The 23,980-nt window shown below is 30.8% G+C and overlaps 1 protein-coding gene and 1 long non-coding RNA gene across 6 annotated transcripts in view; both read right to left on the bottom strand.

Annotated features, from left to right (window-relative positions):
• The window catches only part of LOC126734015 (uncharacterized), a 31,116-nt gene that overhangs the window by 4,480 nt on the left and 2,656 nt on the right, over nt 1-23,980 (bottom strand). The window contains exons 2-12 of one of the 5 annotated variants that reach the window (XR_007659925.1): nt 20,273-20,452; nt 19,574-20,218; nt 18,051-18,197; nt 15,402-15,520; nt 15,098-15,344; nt 13,583-13,757; nt 13,367-13,528; nt 13,157-13,313; nt 12,866-13,098; nt 5,283-5,503; nt 3,414-3,500 (exon numbers count right to left, since the gene is read on the bottom strand). Coding sequence is in view for 3 of the 5 variants with exons in the window: in XM_050437524.1 (XP_050293481.1) it covers nt 3,414-3,554; nt 5,296-5,503; nt 12,866-13,098; nt 13,157-13,313; nt 13,367-13,528; nt 13,583-13,757; nt 15,098-15,344; nt 15,402-15,520; nt 18,051-18,197; nt 19,574-20,218; nt 20,273-20,452 (2,414 nt within the window). In the remaining 2 variants the exon portion in view is untranslated. Of the gene's footprint in view, nt 1-3,413; nt 3,555-5,282; nt 5,504-12,865; nt 13,099-13,156; nt 13,314-13,366; nt 13,529-13,582; nt 13,758-15,097; nt 15,345-15,401; nt 15,521-18,050; nt 18,198-19,573; nt 20,219-20,272; nt 20,453-23,980 lie in introns of all 5 variants that reach the window. The other 4 variants (XR_007659924.1, XM_050437526.1, XM_050437525.1 and 1 more) reach the window with 4 other exon arrangements.
• LOC126734016 (uncharacterized) lies at nt 8,514-11,115 on the bottom strand. The gene is made up of 5 exons (XR_007659926.1): nt 10,884-11,115; nt 10,557-10,783; nt 10,262-10,347; nt 9,543-9,829; nt 8,514-9,287 (listed from the first exon to the last, which is right to left on the bottom strand). It is a non-coding gene; the product is annotated as an uncharacterized LOC126734016 (long non-coding RNA).

Genomic DNA, 23,980 nt, shown 5'->3' on the forward strand with positions numbered 1-23,980 from the left:
CATACTTTTGACCACATACAATTATTGATTTGTTTAAGTTTGTATATTTGTTTTATTAGTTTAATTTTATTTTTGTGTGTTTTGTTTGTTTTTGTGTTTTACTTTAGTTATCAGCTTTGTCTACAAATTGTAAAATTTTTTGACAATAAAGCGATGATTCATTCATTCATTCATCCATTATAAGTCGTCTTCAATATTTTCCTAAAATAGCGTTTACACCACTTTTTTGGGACGGAAAATGTCAAACGCACTCAAAAAAACGACTTGCACATTTTTAAAAGATTTTACACACGACTGTAATGAGTATTAGAAGCATTTCATATTATTCAATCATTTGCAAAAAGCTGTAATTCTGAGGGAGAACATTTTAAGACACATGTTTATAAAAAAACAAAGTCCTATTTTGAATTCAACTATAGGCTCTTAAAATATTTGCATCAAATTTTGTAACATCCTGTATTTTAACTCATTATATTTATTGTTGTTAATTACTGCAGTGAGCATTGCAAAGCAATATTTATTTGCAGTGTGCATTGAAATTAATATACCATTGATTGTGAAAGAGGCAAATATTTAGAGTTTCTAAATAAAGATTTTCTCCATAAAATCTTTTCGGTGTCTTAACTTTATAATCTGTATGAGTCTTATATACAGTGTGTCCCACTTAAGGGTTAGCCACCCCTCTAAAATTTTTGTTTCTCGACCAATTTTCAAAAACTTTTTTTTGTTGGATAGATGGTCAACAATGGCACTTATGAGCCAAGTTCGACATTTAGAGAAAGCAGGTCATGGCCTACTGTATTCAAGTTTGAAGTGCGAAAATCGACAAGTACTTAGTATTAGCGATATTTATTTTTGAAAAATGGTACTGGATTATTGTTCAGGACCACTTAAAACATAAGTGTACCAAATTTCGTTATGATAGTATACAGGGTGTTGTAATAAATTGAAGTCAAATTTTTAAAAGGCGCAATAACATTATTAATCAAATACGAATATTTTTAAAATTTTTGGTTAATTGGCATGCGCCTTGAGAACACAAAGGTTGGAAATATCCTTCAATAAACAACAATCGATCATATTATCAGACTATTTTGGGCTTCACAATAATACAACTTCATTTATAAATTTTTTAGTTTTATTTCATTGTTAGGTTGCAATTCACACTTCACTAGTTACTTAATAATGTAATGTAGGCTAAGCAGCAAAAACTGAAAATAATTACCTTAAGGAATTACCTGACACCAAAGATAATAATACTACTAGTATTTTATCTTTGCTAACACTCAAATTTAAAAATGAATGCCACAAAACTAAATATTAGTTCCTTCAATATGTCCTCCATTAATTCTTATACATTTTTTTATGCGTCTTCTGTTGTTTACTACCACCCTTCTTAACTGTACGTCGCTTATTTCATTTCACTCTTGTCTAATGCGCTCATAAAGATCATGTAGAGTTTGCGGTCTTGATTTGCACACTTTGTTTTTAAGGGTTCCCCAAAGAAAAAAATCTAAGGGAGAAAGATCGGGGGAACGTGCTGGCCACTGAATTAATGGACTGTTTGGTCCTATCCATCGATTCGGATAATTCTGATTTAGCCAATTCCGCACTACCACTGCATTGTGGATAGGCGCACCGTCAAATTGTATGTGTAAGTTTCTTGTTTCGGCTAACGGCAAATCATCGATTACGTCACTAAAATCACCTTCCAGGAATCGAAGAAAATTAAGTCCATTTAGATTTTCATTAAAGAAAAACGGCCCGATTATACGTTCGTTCAAGATACCGCACCATACGTTAATTTTCTGCGAATACTGCCTTTTACGTTACGTTAAAGATTCGATTTACGTTATTCCACATTCTAATATTTTGAGATGACACAATGCCGTTTGTAGTAAATGTTGCCTCATCGGTGTATAAAATATTTTTCAAAAATATAGGGTTAGCCAAATACTCGCCTTGTAACCACAAACAATATTGCATCCTGCGTTCTTCATCCCCGTGTTCCAAAGTGTGAAGGAATATAGGCTTGAAAGGCTTCTTGTTATTTTTCTTTAAACACCTCCATATGCAATTTTTGGAAATATTTAAGTTGGCACTAGCAACTCTAATGCTAGATTGCGGATTAGCATTAAAGTATTCAAGAATTATTTGGTTATTATTATTTGCTCGATTACGATGTAAATGAGGACGTACTCCGCCTACTGAACCAGACTGATCAAACCCGTAGATTATTCTGGCTATTGTTGAATGGTGGATGTTTTTATCAGGATGTCTCCTGTTAAATTCCGCCGCAGCTTCACGAAATATTCTAACTCCATCGCCAACTAACCGCACTACTTCAACTCTTTCTTTTAAATTATAATCATCCATAATTGTTCGACAAGCAGTCAAAATGAACTAAATGCATGAAAACTTTGACAAACTGTCAGGAACATTTTCTTTCATAGCATACTTGGGTAAAATTCCCACAAAATAATCTTTAACCAGACACATCATATCTTTGGAATTTAACAAACAAACTCATAAAAAAATAAACAAATTGAGCCCAAAATAGTATGATAATATGATCGATTGTTGTTTATTGAAGGATATTTCCAACCTTTGTGTTCTCAAGACGCATGCCAATTAGCCAAAAATTTAAAAAATATTCGTATTTGATTAAGAATGTTATTGCGCCTTTTAAAAATTTGACTCCAATTTATTTCAACACCCTGTATACTATCATAACCAAATTTGGTACACTTATGTTTTAAGTGGTCCTGAACAATAATACCATTTTTCAAAAAATAAATATCGCTAATACTACTTCTCGATTTTTCGCACTTCAAACTTGAATACAGTAGGCCATGACCTGCTTTCTCTAAATGTCGAACTTGGCTCATAAGTGCCATTTTTGACCATCTATCCAACAAAAAAAAGTTTTTGAAAATTGGTCAAGAAACAAAAATTTTAGAGGGGTGGCTAATCCTTAAATGGGACACACTGTAGAACTCTCTAAGAGGATTTTTAAAAATAATTCAGTAAATTGATTTTTCTTTCCTTTCATAAAAAAAGTTAGGTAGGATACTGACAAGAAGAAACGAGCTCAGAGGTCGATAGATAAAACCTTAGCTCCTGGGTTTAGCAAGAAATCTTTTATACCTTACGTAAATTAATATATTTAAGAATTATTAAACCAAAATTAAATATAACAACAGGTACTATTATTTGAGCGTATGAGATAGTATCTTCTAAATCGATATTTATCTGAATAGTCGCGTAATACTCGAGAAAATAGCTAGCTTATTATAAATTCGTTATAAGCGAATTACAAATGATTTAGTTTGCTCATGCGTTCTTTCCTAAATAACTTTCATTATACAAAAAAAAATATTTTATTTGGTAATTTAAAGTAAAATTATACTTACCTAAGCCATCTCCTTGGCAATAAAAATGCGGTTCGTCATGACTACCCGGTGCCACGTTGCCTTCTTCCTCAGACACCATTTGAGTCCCTAAAATTTGCAGCAACCAACTTGGAAAACTACCGAGGTGTGTTTGAATTGTCGCTAAAATTGCAACATAATTAAATAAAAATTTCCAAACAAATGGTTTCCCTCACTACCTAGTTAAAATTGAATAAAATGACAATAGTATCAGGATTAGTTAAAACCGGTTTACCATGGTAAATTTCGCAGTGGAAGAAAACATCGTTTATTTTTGCATGACAAAGGGTGTCACAGGATTTATACTCCTGTTATCCGTTATACTTCATTTCTTTTTGTTTTATAGGGAATCTGAGGTAAAGGCGTCGGAATTTTTTTAATAAAAAAATTTTTGGTAAAAGGCCAGAATTAAGATTATGTAAGTTTACGTTATTTTTACGAAGTTTAAAAGCCCCCTTGGTTATACAGATTCACTCCCGAAAAGTAAATTGTAGAAAATGTATTTTTTCATTTCTGTTTGATACATTTTTCTGTCTAGTACAACTCCCGGTTTGATTGGCTAATCAAATTAAAAAAACGACAAGGGAAGGGATCCTCAATTTACACGGCATTTAAATAGTGCTTAAATTATACCAAAACGCAACAATTTCTCATTTTTTTAGATATTCAAAGCGCTCTGGACTTAATTAATGATTATTGTAAAACTTCAGCATAAAATTAGGTCATTATAAAAATTATTAAAATGTATCACAGACTTCTTAACATTTCTGCCTTAAGTGCGGATGAAAACTCACATTGGAATAAAAGGTAATGAAATGGTTGAAAAACTAGCTAAAGGTGCGACTAATTTGGTTATTATTGGAGAGCATAAATTCCTTTCGCTGATATTTATGCAATAGCAAAAAAGAATTTGTCGAAAAATTGACAATCACTCTTTTTTGAAAGCACTAAAGCTGTAGCCTATAAACAGTTTTTCCCCTCAATTAGAACTGCTCTAATAGGAGTTCTAATTAAGAACCTGTCACACGATATATCACAAACATAGAATAGGCCTTTCCTTGACGAAAAATTGTATCTGTGGAGAAATTGACGACCTAGAGCATTGGATATTAAATTTTACGAAACTTAAAAATAATATTCTTCCTACGTTCTTTGATAATGTAATAATTGACCTACTATTTAATCTAAAATCTATTCTAATATCAGAATCGAATTTTGTATACAATTTTATATAATTAAATTGTATTTTCCAACATAGAAATATAGTAAAGAAAAAAGACAGACAGATAAAAAAATTAATTAGGAAGAAAACAAAGCGGAAAATAGTGTACAGAAAAAAAAATTAAAAAATACCTAAAAGTTGAAAGATAGAAAAAAAAATATTATAATGTTAAGTATTTTAGGTGGAGTAAGGCGTCAGAAGATAAAACTAATTCTGAAAGAGACCATAGAGGTACATACATAATTATATTTTGACTGCTCGGTTAATATTGAAAACCAAAACGAAAAATCATGCTAGCCATTTGGTATAACCCAGTAAAAAAAGGAAGGGGTTTAGTTTTTAAGCTTTCCTCATAGACCACTAACGACTGACAAAAAACAACGGATACGTGTTTTTTTCAGATTATCCTAATAGCTAATACTTAATTACCAAATTTATTTAATATATATATATATACAAAACGTGAAACTGTTTTTCATTTCTTTAGCAATGTTTTAGTGATCTAAACACAGCAACATGGTGTTATCGAATACGTGAAAGGAATGAATTCAAACCTCCCGATAAAAGTTCAAATTGCTTAAAACATTAAATAACATCAAATTTGAATTTATAAAATAAAAAAAGATCACCTGCGATTTTTACCTGCTGATTGTGTTGCTTCCCTTTCCAGTGCGGTGGAACTAATATGGTTTACGCCCACCAATATAACGTTAGCACTAGCTAAAACGTCTGAAATCTCTTCGGGATTCACGGCCTGTGGTGGCACGTCAAAGTCTTCAAGTAAGTCTTGTTCCGAGTTTTCGTCATACAGGGCCTCTCTGCTAGCTTGGGCTATTGTTTCGGTTATGTCCTAGAAGATAAATCTGTGTTATTTCGTAGGTTATTCTCAATTTCTTCATTTTCGTTCGGTTTTTTTTGTTTTTTTGATAGTATACAGGGTGTTAATTAATTGAGTGCTCATAATACAAGATGTGATTCCTTTGGTGATTTAAAAAAAATTATATCAACAAAATATGTCCTACTCTTAGTTTTCGAGCTGCAGGGTGTTAAAGTTTTTAAGAAAAAATATGTTTTTGATTCATAAAAAAGATAATATTGCAGATATTTTTATGAAATTTGGTATACACTTTTTGATCACTAAGGAGCAGTTTCTGACGTAATAGATATTTTAAGATTTTTACCAGTGACGTCCGTACGAGGTATGAACTAAATATTTTTGAAGAAAAAAATGATACGTAAAAATAATAAAACAAATAATGTCTCTTGTCTTAATTTCATACGACGCACCGTTTTCGCGCAAAAAAATAAATACCTCAAATAATTTACAGCAACTGTTGGAAGTGTCCTCCACCCACAAGTATGCAAGCATTCACTCTTCTTCGCATAGACTGACGCATATTATTAAAGACTAGCTGAATGGCCGCGGCGTTGCTCGCGTGAAAATAAAAGAAAAGTCGAAGAAGGACTCCAATAATAGTAAATACAACCCATAATACACAAAAATAAAATCCGAAGCCTCGCCTCATTGATAGTACATGCAACCCACAATTGCCACGCCGTTTTTCTTGAGGTTAAGGGGCGCGATTAATATAATATAATTATTATAAAACCAAGACACAAATAATTTTAAAAATGATTCGTTAGATGCAGAGCGAGCGGTAAGACTGAGTCGAGTCACCTCTCGGGTATCGCATGGACCTGCCTTGTTGTTATGTCTACCAAAATATAAATAATACAGAGGCACTTTTTCAATCGTATTTATTAATCAGTTTTATGCCGCTATGCGATATTTATCATATCGCTAACACCCCTTATCGGTGGAATTTCGAAAAATCCGTTCTTATCCGGTGCTTACATTATAAAAGGAACCCGTTGGCAAAATTTCACGTTTCTAGCTATTGTAGTTTGCTCTGCGATGATGAGTCAGTCAGTCAGGACAAACTCTTTTATATATATAGATTCCTGGGGTATTCCTTATAGTTTGAAAGGATACTATTATACAGTTTTGTAACTCTTCTTCAGTTTCAATCGGTACTGCTTACACTAAGCTTTTTAGATGCCCCCAGAAAAATCTAAACTATTCAGGTCGGGAGACCTAGGCGGCCATGACTGTGTTCCTCCGCGCCCTCTCCACCTGTTGTGATATTCGCGATTTAAAAATGTACGTACTCGTAAGATAAAAAGTGGAGGCAATAAAAGAGGAAAGTCTTCAAGTAATGGTAGCAAATTTTCTTTAAGAAAGTGTAAATAGGATTCTCCATTAAGTCTTATTGGGAAACTGGGCATTATTGATAATCAGATGATCAATAATGCCAGCCCAAACATTTAATGAGAACTGCACCTGATGATTAGATTCGACTAAAATTAGCCTCATCTGTAAAGAGAATCTGCCTGTTAAATAAGGGATTTTCCACCAGCTTTTGAAGAAACCACTGAAATATCTAGGGAGTAATGCTTGCACTCTTTGAATGTGATACGGGTTTATCAAATTTTCGATGAGAATTTTCCAAACAAGTACATGTGAAACATTAAAGGTTGACACGATTTTCCTAGTACTAGTTTCGGGATTCTCCTCAATTTCGTGTAAAATTCCTTCTTCAAGTTCGGGTGTTCTTACTGATTGATGGACTCTTTTAGCACTGTAGTGTACTTTTAACGTTCCGGTCTTGTGACGCCTTCATAGATGCCTATGAAAGTCAGGTTATACGCAATTTGGAAACGTTCTTGGTATATCCGCCTGGCTTCATATACATTTCCTTCTGGAACCCCATAAGTAATATGCGTTTGCTGCTAATTCACTGTTTTTAAAATTTACCATTTTTTAACTCAAATTATGTATATACTTTCTTAATACAATAATATTAATTATTATTAAAAAAAATAAAATAAATATTAATTTTATTGTGAAAAGAAACGTCCAAAATTATGACACGTTCAGGCACACATAACCTACTAATTTTTTATTTCGTTTACTTTAAGAAGGCAGTTCAATAACAAAATATTAAAAGCAGTCTCAATTATTGAACCGAAGAAACAAAAACGTTTTCGGTATTAATTTTTTTGCGCGTCGGTTCTTTGCAAAACGGTGCGTCGTACGAAATTAAGACAAGAAACATTATTTGTTTAAAAGTAAATGAGGATTTCAAAAACAATTTTGGATTTTAAAAAAATCAGTGGCGTATCATTTTTTTCTTCAAAAATATTTAGTTTATATCCTGGATGGACGTCAATGATAAAAATTTTAAAATATCTATTACGTCAGAAACTGCTCCTTAGTGATCAAAAAGGGTGTACTAAGTTTCATAAAAATATCTGCAATATTATCTTTCTTAAGATTAAAAAACATATTTTTTCTTAAACCTTAACACCGTGTATAGTTAGAAAAGTTTATAAGAACCGGTGACATCAACAGGCGGCAAAATCCGCGCATCTCGTTATTCTATCGATCGGGTCAGATGACTATGTCGAGGTCTGAAGACAGTGGAGGCGGCACACTTGTTGAAATTATTAATATTTATTTGTACTAGAGTTTAAATAGCCCTAGATTTTTAGTAGGTATAGCTAGCGATATTATAAGTGCGTTTGATTTAGTTGAAATACCAACTAAGAATGCATATATTTGAATTTAATTGCTCCGAGATTCGTTTAAAAAAATGTAGATGAGATTAAAATTATATTTTTTAGCATTGTAATGTGCCCATAAAAAATCTAATAAAAAATAGTTTTACTTACAGGAGGATGTAGTTCGCTAATTATTTTTAAAACAAGACTTCAAATAGGTAGCTGAAAATTATTCTTTATTCGCATTTTTTTTAAGGATTAGGTATTTTAAACGACTTGTGGAAAGAAACAAATTGGTATAAGCTTAAAGTTTTATTTCATTATTTTACATATTATTTTTATTCATCAGATAGTGTATTACAACCTAAATCAGATTCATCTGATGAAGACCATTCGATCTCTTCATCAGATGGGAGATGATGAAGACCATTTGATCTCTTCATCAGATGAGCCTGTATTTACTGTAAATTTTAAAGAATCCAATGCTTCATCAAAAAGGTGATAACTTTCGAAATATTGTTTTTCTATGTTGTCTATATGGTTGCAAATATTTATCCACTCATCATTCGAAATTTCCGCAAATTTCTGCCTTGTCAAAGTTTCGACATCCGCCAATTTAAAAGTGGAATTTCTGCTTGCCACCCAATTTTGAAAATTTGGAAAAAGTTTGGGCATTGTACTTAACAGTTGCCCAATTTTTTTCTATCGGATTAAGCTCTGGGTGGTATGGAGGCAAACCTAACACAATGTGTCCATGCTTTTCCATTAGGTCGTCCAACTTGGTTTTTACAGGATACTTTTTTTTTATTTTCAGACACTATTTCATATAACTCTTGTGAGTCTAAGTCTTGGTGAGTTTTGCATCAAATGTAAAATTACGTTCCTTGAGCCAGTCAACTATTTCCTGCTTTTTACTTCCAGATGTAACATTCTTGACTACAGGCACATTGTGATAAGCTGCATTGTCTAATACTAGGACGGAATTAGGTAGTAAATTTGGAATTAACTGATTTTCGACCCATTTCATGAAGTTGTGATGGTTCATGTCGTCATGATAGTCTCCGCTTTTTATCCTAAAAAGAGAAGAATAAAAGATTTTTAAATAATCGTATAAAGTTGTCAGTGTGGTATTAATTATCAAAATATCAATATTGATAATGGTAAAAAGTTGACTAAATATTATAGATGAAAATATGGGTAGGGAACTAGGACTGAAAAGTATAAGTACCCGCTTATCCAATCAAGGAACTAAGAGTATCATTTCTGCGTATTACATTTTAATATCATTTTTGGTATTACTTTATATAGAAATAACTAAAAAATTTTACCTGAGCGAAAAATCAGTAACCCATTATTTACGAAACCATTTCTTCCTCCAGCATGAAGAATTATAAGTCTCTGTCCTTTGGAAATGGGTTTTCTAATTCCATGTCGACTTTCATCAAACCACCCTTTGTCCTTTGTATGACTGCTATGTATGTAACTTTCATCAGTATGTACAATATTACGGCCGTCCTCTTTATATTTAAAAATTTGCTTTAAATATTTGATCCTTTTCAATCGTATGTCGTAAGATTCCATAAGAGCTTTTCTGTTATCTTCCGTTTTGGTCCATCTATAAAAAAACTTATATGTAATTAAAGGAACATATTAATGTATTAAACAAATTTCTCATGATATTTAAAAATAAAATTAGCAAAGACGTAACTTAATAAAATAAAAAGCTTAATAAATTAAAGAAAGGATAGGTACTCTGCCAGGTACTCTGCAAAATAGGAATATCTAGAGAGGTATCTAGAATTAAATGGACTAAAATGTAATAAGTTCCTATTTGTAGGTACATATACCGTTCTTATTTTATCTATGTGCCAAAAAATTATTAGAAGTTTATAAAGTCAATAAAATATAATCCCTAGAATTAATTTTGACGCAACAGCTAATAATGGTTGTAAAGTTAAATTCCTATTGATAAACTTTTCAGGTAACTGTCAACTGGTTAGCAGGTAAATATAAGAAAGTAAATATTAAATATAATTTAAACACATACCTAAATTTTTTTCAGCAATTTTGATAAGATTGGTGTACTTATAGGCTCTTAAATAATAGCCCGATCAAGAAGCTTTTGAAGTATTACTGGAAAGAAAATAACATAACATAATAAGTTTATATTTAAAAATGTAAATAATTAAATATACTCCATATGGTTATTTTATGTCAAACCCAAAAAAATACTTAACAGGTGCCACTTTTGCCTAAATAATAAAATATTCTGGTGTTATATTGCAATGTAGGGTGAGTAAATTACTTGGGTTTTACAACTGACTGAAACATACTGTACTTACATTTTAGAGTAGGTCTTCTTTTTTCAACTATGTAGAAATCATACACTATTTGTTTTATATCTTTAATTTGGGTCAAAGTAATGTTACCAATCTTCTGAGATTTTCTTAACCTTTTTTTCCTTGGACTGGTAAAGGAACAGTAAGGTTTATTTTCTATATCTTCTGACTCTTGGACCACTCTTCTGTAAGTTGACTGGGATACTCGAGTGGCAGCTAACGTACGTTGTCTAAAATAATTATATACTATTATTGTAAGTTATCAATACAATAAAAATTAAAATTTGAAAACATCCTACAATAAAATATGAGTTTATATTGTTCACTTACATAACATTTCTCAAAGGAATAGTAATTCCTTGCTCTGCTTCTTTTTTCATAAAAGCTGCCACGTTAGAAATAATCTCTCTCCCTTGGCTGTGAATTATTTGTCCTTGTTTGCTTACTTTCTTAGGTGACATCTAAAAAAAATTAGAAAGTAAAAAAATTAATATACACATGCACACTCTAGGCTGTACATATATACCTACAAGTTAAATATCTATTATTTTGTCACTTAAAATCAAAGTATATTTTAAATAATATAATGTTTAACAGTAATTAATTTTCATTTATTTTTTTAAATTATTAGACAATTCAATAATTTAAACCAATTTTACTACTATTTACCTTTTACAATAAAAATCGGATAGTCTACTAAAAAAACTATAGTCTATTTCACTATTATACTTTAAAAAAAAAAACACACAACAGATTTTAAATGCCTTATAACACGATTAACTCACTTCCCGTACGAGACGACACTGAGTAGGCCTGCAGGCTAAGTCATAGGCTTTAAATCCCCGGCAGGTACAAAGAAACGAAGTACGGCGGCTGCTTTGTTATTCCGGTTTCTTTAATAAGAAGCGAGAGAAAATATATTGCGGTCGTCTTTTCTCTCTGCCACCGGATTTTCTATCGATTTTGTGTTGAAAAATGGGTTTGTGCGCATATTGAGCAGCCGGTTCTTTATAAACTTTTCTACCTATAGCTCCAAAACTAAGAAGTTTAGGACATATTTTGTTGATATGATTTTTTTTAAATCACCCAAGGAATCACATCCTGTATTATCGGCACTCAATGAATTAACACCCTGTATGATATCAAGGTGGCATATGAATATATACGGCGTGTTTTTTTTTAACAATTGCAACAGAATTCGGGTACGTGTTCTTGGATGAAATCAAGCAAAAAAGTTCTTAAGAACTATGTTTAGTTATAAAACTAGATTTTGAACTACGGTGTGGTAAAGTTGTAAAAACTTTAGCAAAACTTATTTTTTCCAAAAAATTTGATACCCCTGTAGCTGCTTTAATACTTTTCTCTAAATAAATATAGCAATTACTATTAAATTAAAAAATAATATTTTAATAGTAAACGCAGGGCAGTGCAGAAAAATGATGTTTATTTTTTCATGCGAAAACCGTACGTCGAACGAAAAAAAACCAAGAGACCAGATATGCTATAAGATAATTAAATACTTAATAGAAAGAAAAATATTTCTTATTACAAGAAAAACCAGTGCCAGTGGTTTTTCTTTTCAACAATATTCAATTTAAAGTCCGCATAAACGCCAATAGCAAATATACAAATTTAAATTTTATATCAGAAAATGGCTTTGGATGCAACTACGTACCAATTTTCAAGAAAATATTTACAGAGATAACATTTATTGTTCTATCAAAATGCTATGTATCAAAAAATAACGTTATTGCTTAATACTAGTCTATTAAGCAAAGATTCTCATTGCATCTTTTAAAATAATTCAATCATTAACAAAAAGTTCTTTTTGGTGTTTAAAATGAAATGTTAACTAAGCAAGCCAGCATTTAGATAAGAAAGTAGTAGAATTTTTAATATTTATTTATTACTAGCGAAGCGATTATTAAAGTGTTACATTTTCTTAAAAATAATTTGAAATGTTTTGCGGCCGTAATAGTTAAAATTTTTTAACATTTTCTATATAAAATCAAACGAATTATTTAAATCTCTTTTCTCCTGAGGATTACTTTATTAAGGCCAAACCGTCAATATTTAATTAAAAACACTTTTGTTTTATTTAGACTTATATCCCACATCACAGCAACAATTTTGGGTCGCAAAAATAACCACTATTATTTATTTCTTTTTAATACAGTTATCGAACAAAAAAAATTCATTTTTAAACATGTTGTGACCTTCTTACTATTTTAATTTCAACTTATCTATTATTGATAGCTCATTAAAAATATGGCATTTAACTCATAATATATTATCTTATAGAGATTACTTACTTCCGCATCTGCTCCTCTAACATCATCCTCTCCATTCATCGCATTTCCTTCTCGTACAGGTATTTCTGCTTCCTCTCTAACTATTTGAGGCTGTTCCACTATCACATCGTTGTTATTTTCAATCGGATTAACATTGTCTTCTAAGAGTGGGACTATGTCTTCAAGATTGTCATTTAATAAATCAATACCTTCATCTATGTCAAGATCTTCAATTCCTTCTCCCAAGTTATTTCCTAAAATATAAACAAATTTAAAAATATTTTATGTTTGTTAGAAATGTATAATATACACCTTCATTATCTCTATTATTATTGGCAAGATCTCCGTTTTCGACTCCTTGAGCTGGTTGTACTTCTATCGGCGGAAGCGGAATGGGGTGGGGAATAATTCCGATTACTGGCTCTCGCGGTATAACCTCCGCAAGGCCTATTCGTTCTTGTACAGGGCTCTAAAAATTATAATCACTATAAATCTCAATAGTTTATGAACAGTAAGTCTTACGAAATCCCTTATTACAAGTGAATGTGGCCCGTAAAACACTTCCTCTTTTACTTCCACCTTGTTAAGACTATTTTGAACGATACAATTTGTTAAGCTCCTGGCATCGTCCAGAATTGTAGGTTCTTCCAGTTCTTTTTTCTCGGGTACTTTTTTTTCTTTATCCTAAAAATATTTGTATGGAACTATATTCCGTTTTCTTATAAGATAATTGCTTACTCTCGGCCTCCTAGTCTTTTTCCAGTTACTAGAAGTCCCGGCAACGCTAAAATCCTTAAAATTACTTTTCTTAAATTCATTTTGGGGTTTCAGATGATTATTCATGAAAGTTTTAACAGTGCACATGTTATAAAACCTATCGAGTTCGTTGATTCTGTGCGGATCTAGCTTAACTCTAAAAAAATAAGCCAGATTTTTACTTTTTAAACGACTAGAAAATATTCCCAACGGCATGAATAGTATTCCTTTTAAAATATAAGTAATTTTTAAATTTGTAATATATGTAAATGTTGTATGAATATATGTCATACAGGGTACATCTACTATATTAGTCGATCTAAAAGATTTAATGAAAGAAATATTCATATACCATTTATTTTTCCTCAGCTTTTCGCATGTCTAGAATATTACTGGTAATAGAAATCGTGAATTATAATGAAAAATGACAAGACTATTTCTACTTCCCGTATTCCTTTTTATTCCCTAAATTGACAATTTTTTCTGAAGATTTGGTCTTTTTATTGATTTATTATGAATTTTTGCCAACGCCATTTAATTGCCATTAAATGATAAGTTTTCAACAATAACCAATGCATACTTTTAATGAAATCGATCGTCGCAGTTAAACTTTCCAAGGAAATCCTATATGCACACTTGGGGCACACTACAGGGGCACACTTTTCACTGGATTCCACAGAAGTATCATAAGTTAAGGTTTATTGAGTTTAGAAATTTGTTCGTCTATTTAGGAGAAAATTAGTGATTAATTGTTCAGAATACTAAGAAATAACATATGGTAAAGATCTTTAACCTATCCACAATAGGAAAAACATCCATCATTTACTTTTATTCGGCTTATTTTTACTATTACTTTTCTTGACTTATTGAGACATATCCTCGCTTCGCAGGGATAAACAAATGTTAATTTAAATATTAGGTATTAGTTCCAGCCAAAATTTGGCCAGGTTTCCATTTCACACTGACTTTTAGTAAGTTGAAATAATCTTTTAAGCTGTCCTTTTTTAAAAAATATTAATAATCGCATTATCTTTAATATTAATAAAATAATATTTTCTGCCCAATTTTAATGCACAGAATATAATTTTATAATTATACATGTAAACTTTTAATTAATAATAACTTTATTTATTGTGATTATAAAACTTAATATACAGTTTGCGTTTTTCTTTCCATGCAGGGTGTAAAGCCATTGTTGAAAATTAAAAGGATTAAAGAATTGTATGAAAGAAATATTTTATTTTTTCATTATTTAAAACAAAAAAAGTGATTTGTCGTCAAGAATTTTAGGATTTCAAAAATTCAAAAAAGTTATCTTGGACTAGATATTCCAATAATAAAATCAAAATGACAATATTTCGACGCAATCTGGCATAATTATAATGTAAATAAAATTTATCCTTTTTATATTACCTCGTATTTAAAAATTACAAAACGGAATTTTTCGTAATACTAAAACTACAAAAAGGATTATTGAGTGTTATTAAATATAATTACCTCTGACTTTCAGGAACAAATTTCTCCTTAGCAATAGTTTTTTTCAAATGCAACTTATTATCGTTACTATGCAAGTTCGGTGTACTGACAATTTCTTCAAATTGATCGGTTTCTGCCGCTTCAAGGTTGTCTTGTGTCAACTGTGGAAGTTGCGGATTCGACTCTAAAGGCGATGGCGACTTTAAATATCCGGAATCAAATAGCGGATCTGGTGGTTTTTTTGGTTGCTCTATAGATGTGGTTGGGCCTACATATTTAATTTTGTAATTAACAAGTGTGGTGTTATTGATTTTATTATATGTACCTTGCTCAACCGCCGAAGACGTAGCTGCCTTCATATCTTTGGTTTCAAATGGGACTTCGTCCCAATCAGATAGATGATCATTATTTGCTTCAAATTGGATAGGTTCGTTGCAGTCACTACTAAATTTTGGGAAAAATAAAGAAATATATAATAGGAACTTGCTTGAAATCTATAGTCGGCGGGGGTGAATGCGGACAAAAGTAGCGCTGATATATTCATATTTAAGCTTTGTGCCTGGCGCCATATTACTTTTTTAAAGTGACGTCTAATTTCAGGGAAGCCAGGCTACTGTGTCTGAGTGAAATACTTCAATTTTTATTGGCATAGCACTTTTAACCCCTACAGGTCATCATCAATAAGTCTTTAATAAGTAGGTCTAGTAATGAACCCCTTTTAAAATTTCACACTATGTTGGTGCAGGTTTTTGATTTAGCTTTCCCTTTAGTTAAAATTAAAAAAAAAAAAGAAAACCCTGGTACACTAAAGGACTGATAACTTCGGGTAAAAATCTCAGATCGTTGCATTTGGTAATGCACATTTTGGGTCTTATATTAATAAGTACCGCAGGATTTACCGAAACTTTATTAAGCTCGCAAAAAACTTCACTCTAAAAGAATTGAACAATCATCCAACAAATGTAGGGAGACTTGGAAAATTGTTAAAAAAATGAGGGGTGGTGTACGGTGTGATCCTGTTTCTGAACCTTTAACATCTGAGCCCCTTATCAGGGTATTTCCTTGTATCTCTCTGAGAATTTACCCCATTGTAATGTCGATCCAGTCTCTTATCTTACTAGCATTCGGGTCTCTGAAACATTTTTCCTTGGACCTACAGATCCAAATGAGATTGAAGCTGTCCTGCGTGACATAAAGAGTAAAAATTTTTTTTGGGTGGGATGAAGTTTCGGTGAGAGTACTTGCTGCATTGCCACAAACCTCACTTTCTGCACTGTCTGTAAGTAATCAATATTCCTTTTTCATCTGGATCTTTTCCTTATTTTCTTAAAGAGGCTTTGGTGATTCCATTGTACAAGGGAGGTAACCACAACAGTTTATCAAATTTTAGGCCAATAGCTCTGCCTCCCACTCTTGCCAGATTGAGAGCCTGGTTAAAAATCGTGTGATGGACTTTCTTAAAAGGCATGGACTTCTTAGCGTCTATCGGTTTGGTTTTCGGGAGAGAGTCGGCACGGGCGCTGCTATTTTTAACCTTTTGGAGAGCCTCTACTTGGGATTGAATTCTGGTTTTCTGCGACTTATTCAAGGCTTTTGATGGTGTGAGTCATATAATTCCGCTGCGGAAACTCAAGATCTATGGTTTCTAGGTGTGATCTAGGGGCAGTTACTTTACATAATAATTCAATCATTCCATCTGTCGCAAGCAAATTTTTGGGTGTGACGATCAATAACCTTTTAAGATTTGAAGACCACATCTCTTACTTGCAAAAAAAATTGTCATCTAACTTTTATGCTGTTAGAGTAATTTCCATCTTAGGTATGGAATTGTCTTCTGGGGAGTTATGTAGAAGAAGGTAATTCGTTATATGTGCCGTGTCCCTTTTCGCACTTCTTGTCAGTATCTTTTCCTGAAGCATTCCATCCTAACCTTGCCCTCCTTATTTATAATGGTAACAGCTAGTATTGTTCATAAAAAATACAGACATGAGCTTAATTCTCCATCTGACTACAATCTTCGTAACACATTTTCTCTGCCTCTTCCTATTCCAAGAACTGAGAGAGTAAGGGCCTCGTTTGTATACGGTGGCAAGAAGTATACAAACGAGATTGTTATTCACTGACTAGTGTTGATACATGTATTTTATAGGTTTTAAAACCCTTACCTATAATGTTTCCTTATTTTGTTTTATAAATATTTCCACTATTTTCTCTTTTTTTCAACTTTGTTAACAACTTTTAGTTTATACCAATAAAGCGATTTTTGAATTTGAAAGAACCCCAAAAACAGGAACAGGTTTACTTAAAATGCCTATTGAAACTAATATTAAATACAAACTAAATAACGAAGAATTTTTAGATTTCTTATGTTAAATTTGTAAGGTACCCTTGTGCTAGTTTAAGTTTAATAGCCAAAAAGGGCTGTTAAGAATGCAACAAAACGGGAAAAGGTAGTGAAGACAAAGACTCACAACCTCACGTATTTATTTAAAATAGATATTTTTTACGGTTTATTAATTTGTCAACAGGTTAGGTTGGACATGTCAACAATTATAAATGAGGCACAATATTGAAAGTTAAAAAATTGGGTAATGAACTTGCTAGTTTTGGTTGTGTCTCTTTTAGAATTATTATAGTTTCACTTATTACGCATATTCTAGAACAAATTTTATAGAAAATAAATATAAATATTCTAGAAAAATAAATCCTCAAAGCAATGAATTAAGCAACAAAGTTTTTATCGTGTTTATGTCAAGCATTCCTTAAAACCAGAATTAATGTAAAAGAAAGTGTTTACATTTACCCCTGCAATACTAGGTATACGCTTTGGAAAAAAGTTAAAAATAATATTTCTTTGGAACAAAACCATAAAAATATAAGAGAATATATTTTCATATACATAATTCAATTAATCGTATTTGAGTAAATGTAAACACCCCTGGCAAGTGTGTACAATGAACCCAAACGACCCTACCTTTTTGAGCTATAATTATCAGTAACTTCAGAGCTACTGGTAATATTTTCCATTTCTCGAGGCGTCGATATTATGCAGTATTTACTGTCTCCTGACTCTGGTGCGATACATTTTTCTACTGTAAACCCGCCCTCGCGAAGTAGATTTCTGCAAAAAATAAATTGAACTGTTTCTTCAAAACTTCCTGCAATTAATAAAATGGATGTGATGCATTTTATGGGGTAGCTATCTGATTTCTATTGATTTGAAAATCAAAATGAATGAAAATGTATAAAAGTTGATGTTTTTACTAAGAATTTTGATTAGTATTTAAAATGGATTTGACGTTGACTGAGTTTGGCTGACAACCCGGTGGTGAAACAACATTTGAATAAGATCGGAAATTATCAGTAGAAAAATTTGAAAAATTTAAACAAATGGGTGATATATGGTCATAGATTATGCTGCTGGCGAGTACCAATTTTAAATAGGAATATAATTTAAGAGGTTTTATGGTAGGGTAAGGTAAGTAAATACGCAGGTAAATGAAAGTGGAAAAAGAACAGAATATGCAGAAAAATATGTACATGAAGTTATAAACTTAAAATTTTTACTTGTATAAAGTTTTTAAAAACCTTGTTAAAACCTGTAAACGTACCGTGTTAAACCGGTAATCCATCATTTTCCAAGGTTCTTATATAATAAGTATTAAAAAATTGAAAAGCTTATCCCAACACTACACTATACCACAATAACAGTTTAAAATAGTGATTAACAAACTTAAAATACATTAATTGACTGTGTTGAGTGGATAATTTATCTATTTCTTTGATTTATTTTACAAATAGAAAGATATTTGTTAAATAAACCTATTAAAACTAGTTAAATAGTCTGAATAAAATTAAAAAAATAAAAAGTTAAAAGAAGCAAATTTATATGCGTTTGGCGGGTTTAAATTATACTAAATTATGTTATCCGCTGCTGACAGTTTTCTGAGTTTACTGAAGATGTAAGAATCTATTTTGTTACCTAATCCTTAACCTATAAGATCGAAAAACGGTATTTGATTACCTTCTACTTTTTACAAAGTTAATTACATTTTTAGTGAACTACATTGGCAAAGAACAAAAATTAATAACACACAATAATGTCATTGAAGTATCTTATAAAATAAAATTTCTATTAAAAACCTTTTTTTCGATAATGGTTATAGAAAGTTCACTTCTAAAGAGAAAAGCGATAGTCCTACTTTTTGTTAAGCAATCAATCAACAGGTGGAATGCTGGGGAAATACATTTTTAACAATGAGATTAATGTTTAGGATTATTTAGAACCTTCCAACAATTCAAGAATTTAATAATTTAAAATTGAAACATACATATGTTACCTTAATAAAATTGAAGATGATACTATTGAATTGTATTACTATTCATTAAGTTTTTGTTTTTAAAAAATGTTAAGGAACCTTTTACCTATATTAGTATTTTGCTATTAATTATATTTTTCTTCAAAAGAAGAAATATGAAAAATCTTAATATTATTACCTGGCTTTATGTGGAGATACTTCAACATTTCCATACAGTAATTCCTCTATTGGTATTTCACATCGTTGAGAATCCTCCATATAAAACCTACTATTTACATGACTAAAAACGTTAACCCTATATTTAAACAGCTCCAAAATCTTATCATTTTCAGATCTTTCATCTACTTCATATGGGTACACAACCTTTTCTACCAACTTATAAAATATGTTACAGGATGGGTTGAGTGCCTCAGTTATTTTATCTTTGCTAACCGAATGATATGACATTTGGACAGTTTGTAATAAATCTGTATCACTTAGTGACTTCTTTGAATCGGTTTTCATAGGCCGATAAGTTTGTATTTCTGTTAAATTACAGCTGAAGTAAGTGCAAATTCCGACACTAATATCTGGAAGACAGAATGCACACAGACATGTGCACAGTAGTTTACTTTCTATAGTCTTGCCTTTGCAAAGACTATTTTTATCACAACGGCAGGCTGCTGCGTATATAGGAGATATGTACTTAATGTTAAGCATGTCTTTTCTTATAAAAAGTGCTGCTTGTGAGCAAGAACCTATGTTTTTGGGAGCATCTGGTAGATCTCCAATCCCATGAAAATTGACTGTGTATTCTGGAAATCTGTGAATAATATTTTTTGCCCTAAAAAAACATAAATAAATATATTTATTTGTTAAAGTTATAATATAGGAGTACCAATCTTCAAACTGCTCTCTTGACCACTCAAATTTGTGATCTGGATGTCTAAATGTCAAATGATTAAACATTACGTTAAAATCTGCATTTGGAGTTGTAATTATCACTATCTTTGGCCTCATGAAAAAAAAAATATTATAAGGTAAGGCCTCTAATGTGTCTGGATACAGATGTTCTATTCTGAAAAAAAAAATATGACAGTATTAAGTGTACAAATTGTGTTAATAATTTTGAAGCTTCTATAGGGGAAAAGGAAATATTCTAGAAAAATATAGTGTGGAAAGAACTATTTGATTTTATACAAATACTTAGAGAATAAATAGTTTTTCCATGAGATATTAAATAAGTACACTGAAAAATACATTTATCTTATATTTTAATAAATTCGGGAGAAGATAACTTTAGAAAATATAAATTAAAGAGTTATAATTTTTTGTATATTTCTTTATCATCAAATCAAATAAAGCTTTATTGTAAAAAAGAATGGTTATCTTTAAAAAAATAGATACAATTATTAAACCTGTGGAAGTAAAAAAATAAAAATATATAATTTCAATTAAAAATTTATAATATAAATAAATAAATTGTTGACATTAATTTAATATAATAACTTAATATTTCAAATTAATGCCATAGCTTACTTGAAGGTAAGTTCCCATGCCCAAAGAGTACTGGCAAATACCATTAACAAAATTACTTTAACATTGGAGCTGGTTGTACCAAGCAGTTTTTTCCCGATTTTGGATAAAAAGCTTTTAAAAATCGCTAGTACAGCTACACTAAGGATGTAATACTGATATAATAATGGATACATATAAGAAAATTGTAAATCTTATTATTATGACTATTATTATACTATTTATTGCTAACTGATGTAATTGTGACCTGAGGGACCTAATTGTAGAAGACTAGATTAAGTGCTAATTGCTTAGGAGAAAATAATATATGTTATTAAATTTGGGTGAAAATCCTGTTGACCACATCTCTGTGTGTTATCGACAGTTGTAAAACTCTATCAAAATGTTTGTTCTACAGTTAAGAGAGAGATAATTATAATTTATCATGCCAGGAGTTTGATTAGCTATGCCCCCAATAAAAGTTGATGTATAATCTATCTAAGAATTTAGAATCATTTGACTTATTTCATTAAATAGAAGTTGGCAAGAAACTGAGTATTGAAAATAAATATGTAGATTAGATTTCATTTTCTCTGCTAAATACTTTTAATAAAATAATTTTTATGGGATTATATTTTTGTTATTTAAGGGAAACATTTCAAAATTATTAATAAAAATGTCCTCATATCTCCCAGCACAGATTTCAATATTACTCAATTACAGATATAATTACTTTACTTACATATAAGTGATCATAACAAGTGAAAAACTAAGAAAAAATAAGTGAAAATAATGCTTAAAAAATAGACACGACTATTCTGTGGTATTAGTGGAGCAAAATATATATTTTTTAAATCATAATGCCAAAACTTATTTACTTAAAAAAAACTGTTCTCAACAAAAATCTGCTTTATTGCCCTAATTAAGCTAGTGGTAGGTCATCTGGTAAAACATAAATAATGGGCATCTGAATGGAAAATCTCCAAGAAAATATGTATAAAAGTAAGTCTTATAAAAATATGAAATCAAAATTAAGTAGGTACTCGAGAGATTTGTAAGTTATATCCAATGTAATTGAAAATAACAAAAGTTTGTTAAAAGGGACGCATACATTTTGTTGCACTATTTTAAACTGTCTGGAAATTTTTGTTCATTGAGAGGGGAAATCGGAAAACTTTTGAGCATTTTTAAATTTTTTAGTGTTATATGTTCTTATTAACTTATGAATACAAACACAGAACAATTTGTATTTAGCTTTATTGCAACTTATAAATAAAATAAAATGAAACAAATACTAAATATGCAATTTTACTGATACACAATATGAGAGTAGCATTAAATTTTTTGTATGAGATAACCAATGCATTTTCATGTTCAAGTTTACCCTAAGAAATTTGTCACTCTTACAATCCCTTTGCTGTTGGTAAATATCTAGTGTTAATTGTGTTTTAACTCTCTAAAATTTTATGTATTTTGAGAGCAAAACCATATTCCCATGAATGAAGTTGAAAAAATGTGTTGTATAATTATGGTAGTGATGAAAATATACTTGGTAGTACTTTCTACCTTTGTATGTATTTTAAGTAATACTCCCAGAATAACTCATCAAGTGTACATTGTAACTTTATCCATCAGCATAATTTTCCATATAATTTAACATTCCATATAAAATGAATACAGGCAACTCCAAATATTTTCTGGAGGCAACTCGCATGCAAGTCCCTTATTATTTATCAATTCCCATTGTCTTTCTCATTAAAGTGTTCTATTAGATATACTCTCACTGGAGCAAACCTTTTTAACTGGTCCAAATTGCATATATTTTTGTCTGGATGCTTAATAACTTGAGTTGCACTTGAGGAATATTGTAAATAATTTGCAGTAGAAGTTCTCTTATCTTGGTGTTCTTTGACAAAGAAATGTATTGCTTTGGCTCTATTGCCAATGAAATATTGCATTAAAACATTGCTTTCTTTCAGGTGTAAACTTATAACCCACTAAAGAGGAAAAATATGAAAAAATTAATTTGCTCACTAAAGTTTATGAATGAAAGGAGCAAATGGATTGAGTATTTCAATAATAAAAGACTCTAGAAGCATACAGGTCTGAATAGTTTTTTGAGTACTATCCGGGTATGGCAAATCTTTTTTTGAAGCTCTTAAAGTACCTTATAGTAAGTACTTGGGCTTAGAAGCTGAAACCAAATAGACCAAATAGAAAAACTAAGGAAGTTTAAGTACACATGTACAAATTTTAGGTGAATTTCTAAACAAAAAAAAAATACCCTTTTAAGCCTGTTGCCCATTATTTGTTAGGCTGGGCATACACACTGTATTCTCCCTCTACATTCAGGAAGTGGCCTGCTTACTTTTTGCAAATCGCTTTAAATTTATAACCCCAAATCCAAGATACTTAACGCGTCAAGTGAACGATCTAAATCTTCCAATCCCCTCCTCCACATTAACTAAAAAATCTATTTTCTACGAGGGAATTTCAAACGTTTACCAGGTGGAATCAGGGAGGCAACATGTGATGACACTTTTAAACGTAAATTGAAAATAGTTTTGCCCAAAAAATGTTACTATTCACTGGATGAATACTATGTCGACACATTCTAATTTTCCCTAAGTGTAAGTTTACAGTATTTGAATTTTATTTGATTTGTTTGTATCGTTTGAATTCTTTCCTGTCTTATACTTGAGGGAATAATTATGGAATTTAATTTACTTTGTATGTATTTTTTTTCTGCTGTTCTTATTTATTGTTTTCTGATGTTTGTTTTGGAACTCGAGTGTGTATGGAGTGTAGTGGTAGTAATTTAAGGTAGCTTTGTTTAGAACAATTTTTCTTTGTTAATAACAATAAAGCATATTTTTTTTTTGTTAAGCTTATGTCTGATAACAATAAATCAAACTAATCAAGAATGCACTGCGACAAACCTTCTAATAAATCATTCAAAAAGAAATTAGCAAATAATGTTAGAGCTCAATCCAGCAATTGAGTGAGCAAAGTGAGCAAGAGCAAGTGCAACCCAGTCAGGTTACAGTTTTGTTTGTTTGTGGAGTATAAAATGTTTCAAACATGGAAGAAA

The sequence above is a fragment of the Anthonomus grandis genome, chromosome 3 (assembly GCF_022605725.1).
Source record: "Anthonomus grandis grandis chromosome 3, icAntGran1.3, whole genome shotgun sequence".
Taxonomy (NCBI): domain Eukaryota; kingdom Metazoa; phylum Arthropoda; class Insecta; order Coleoptera; family Curculionidae; genus Anthonomus; species Anthonomus grandis.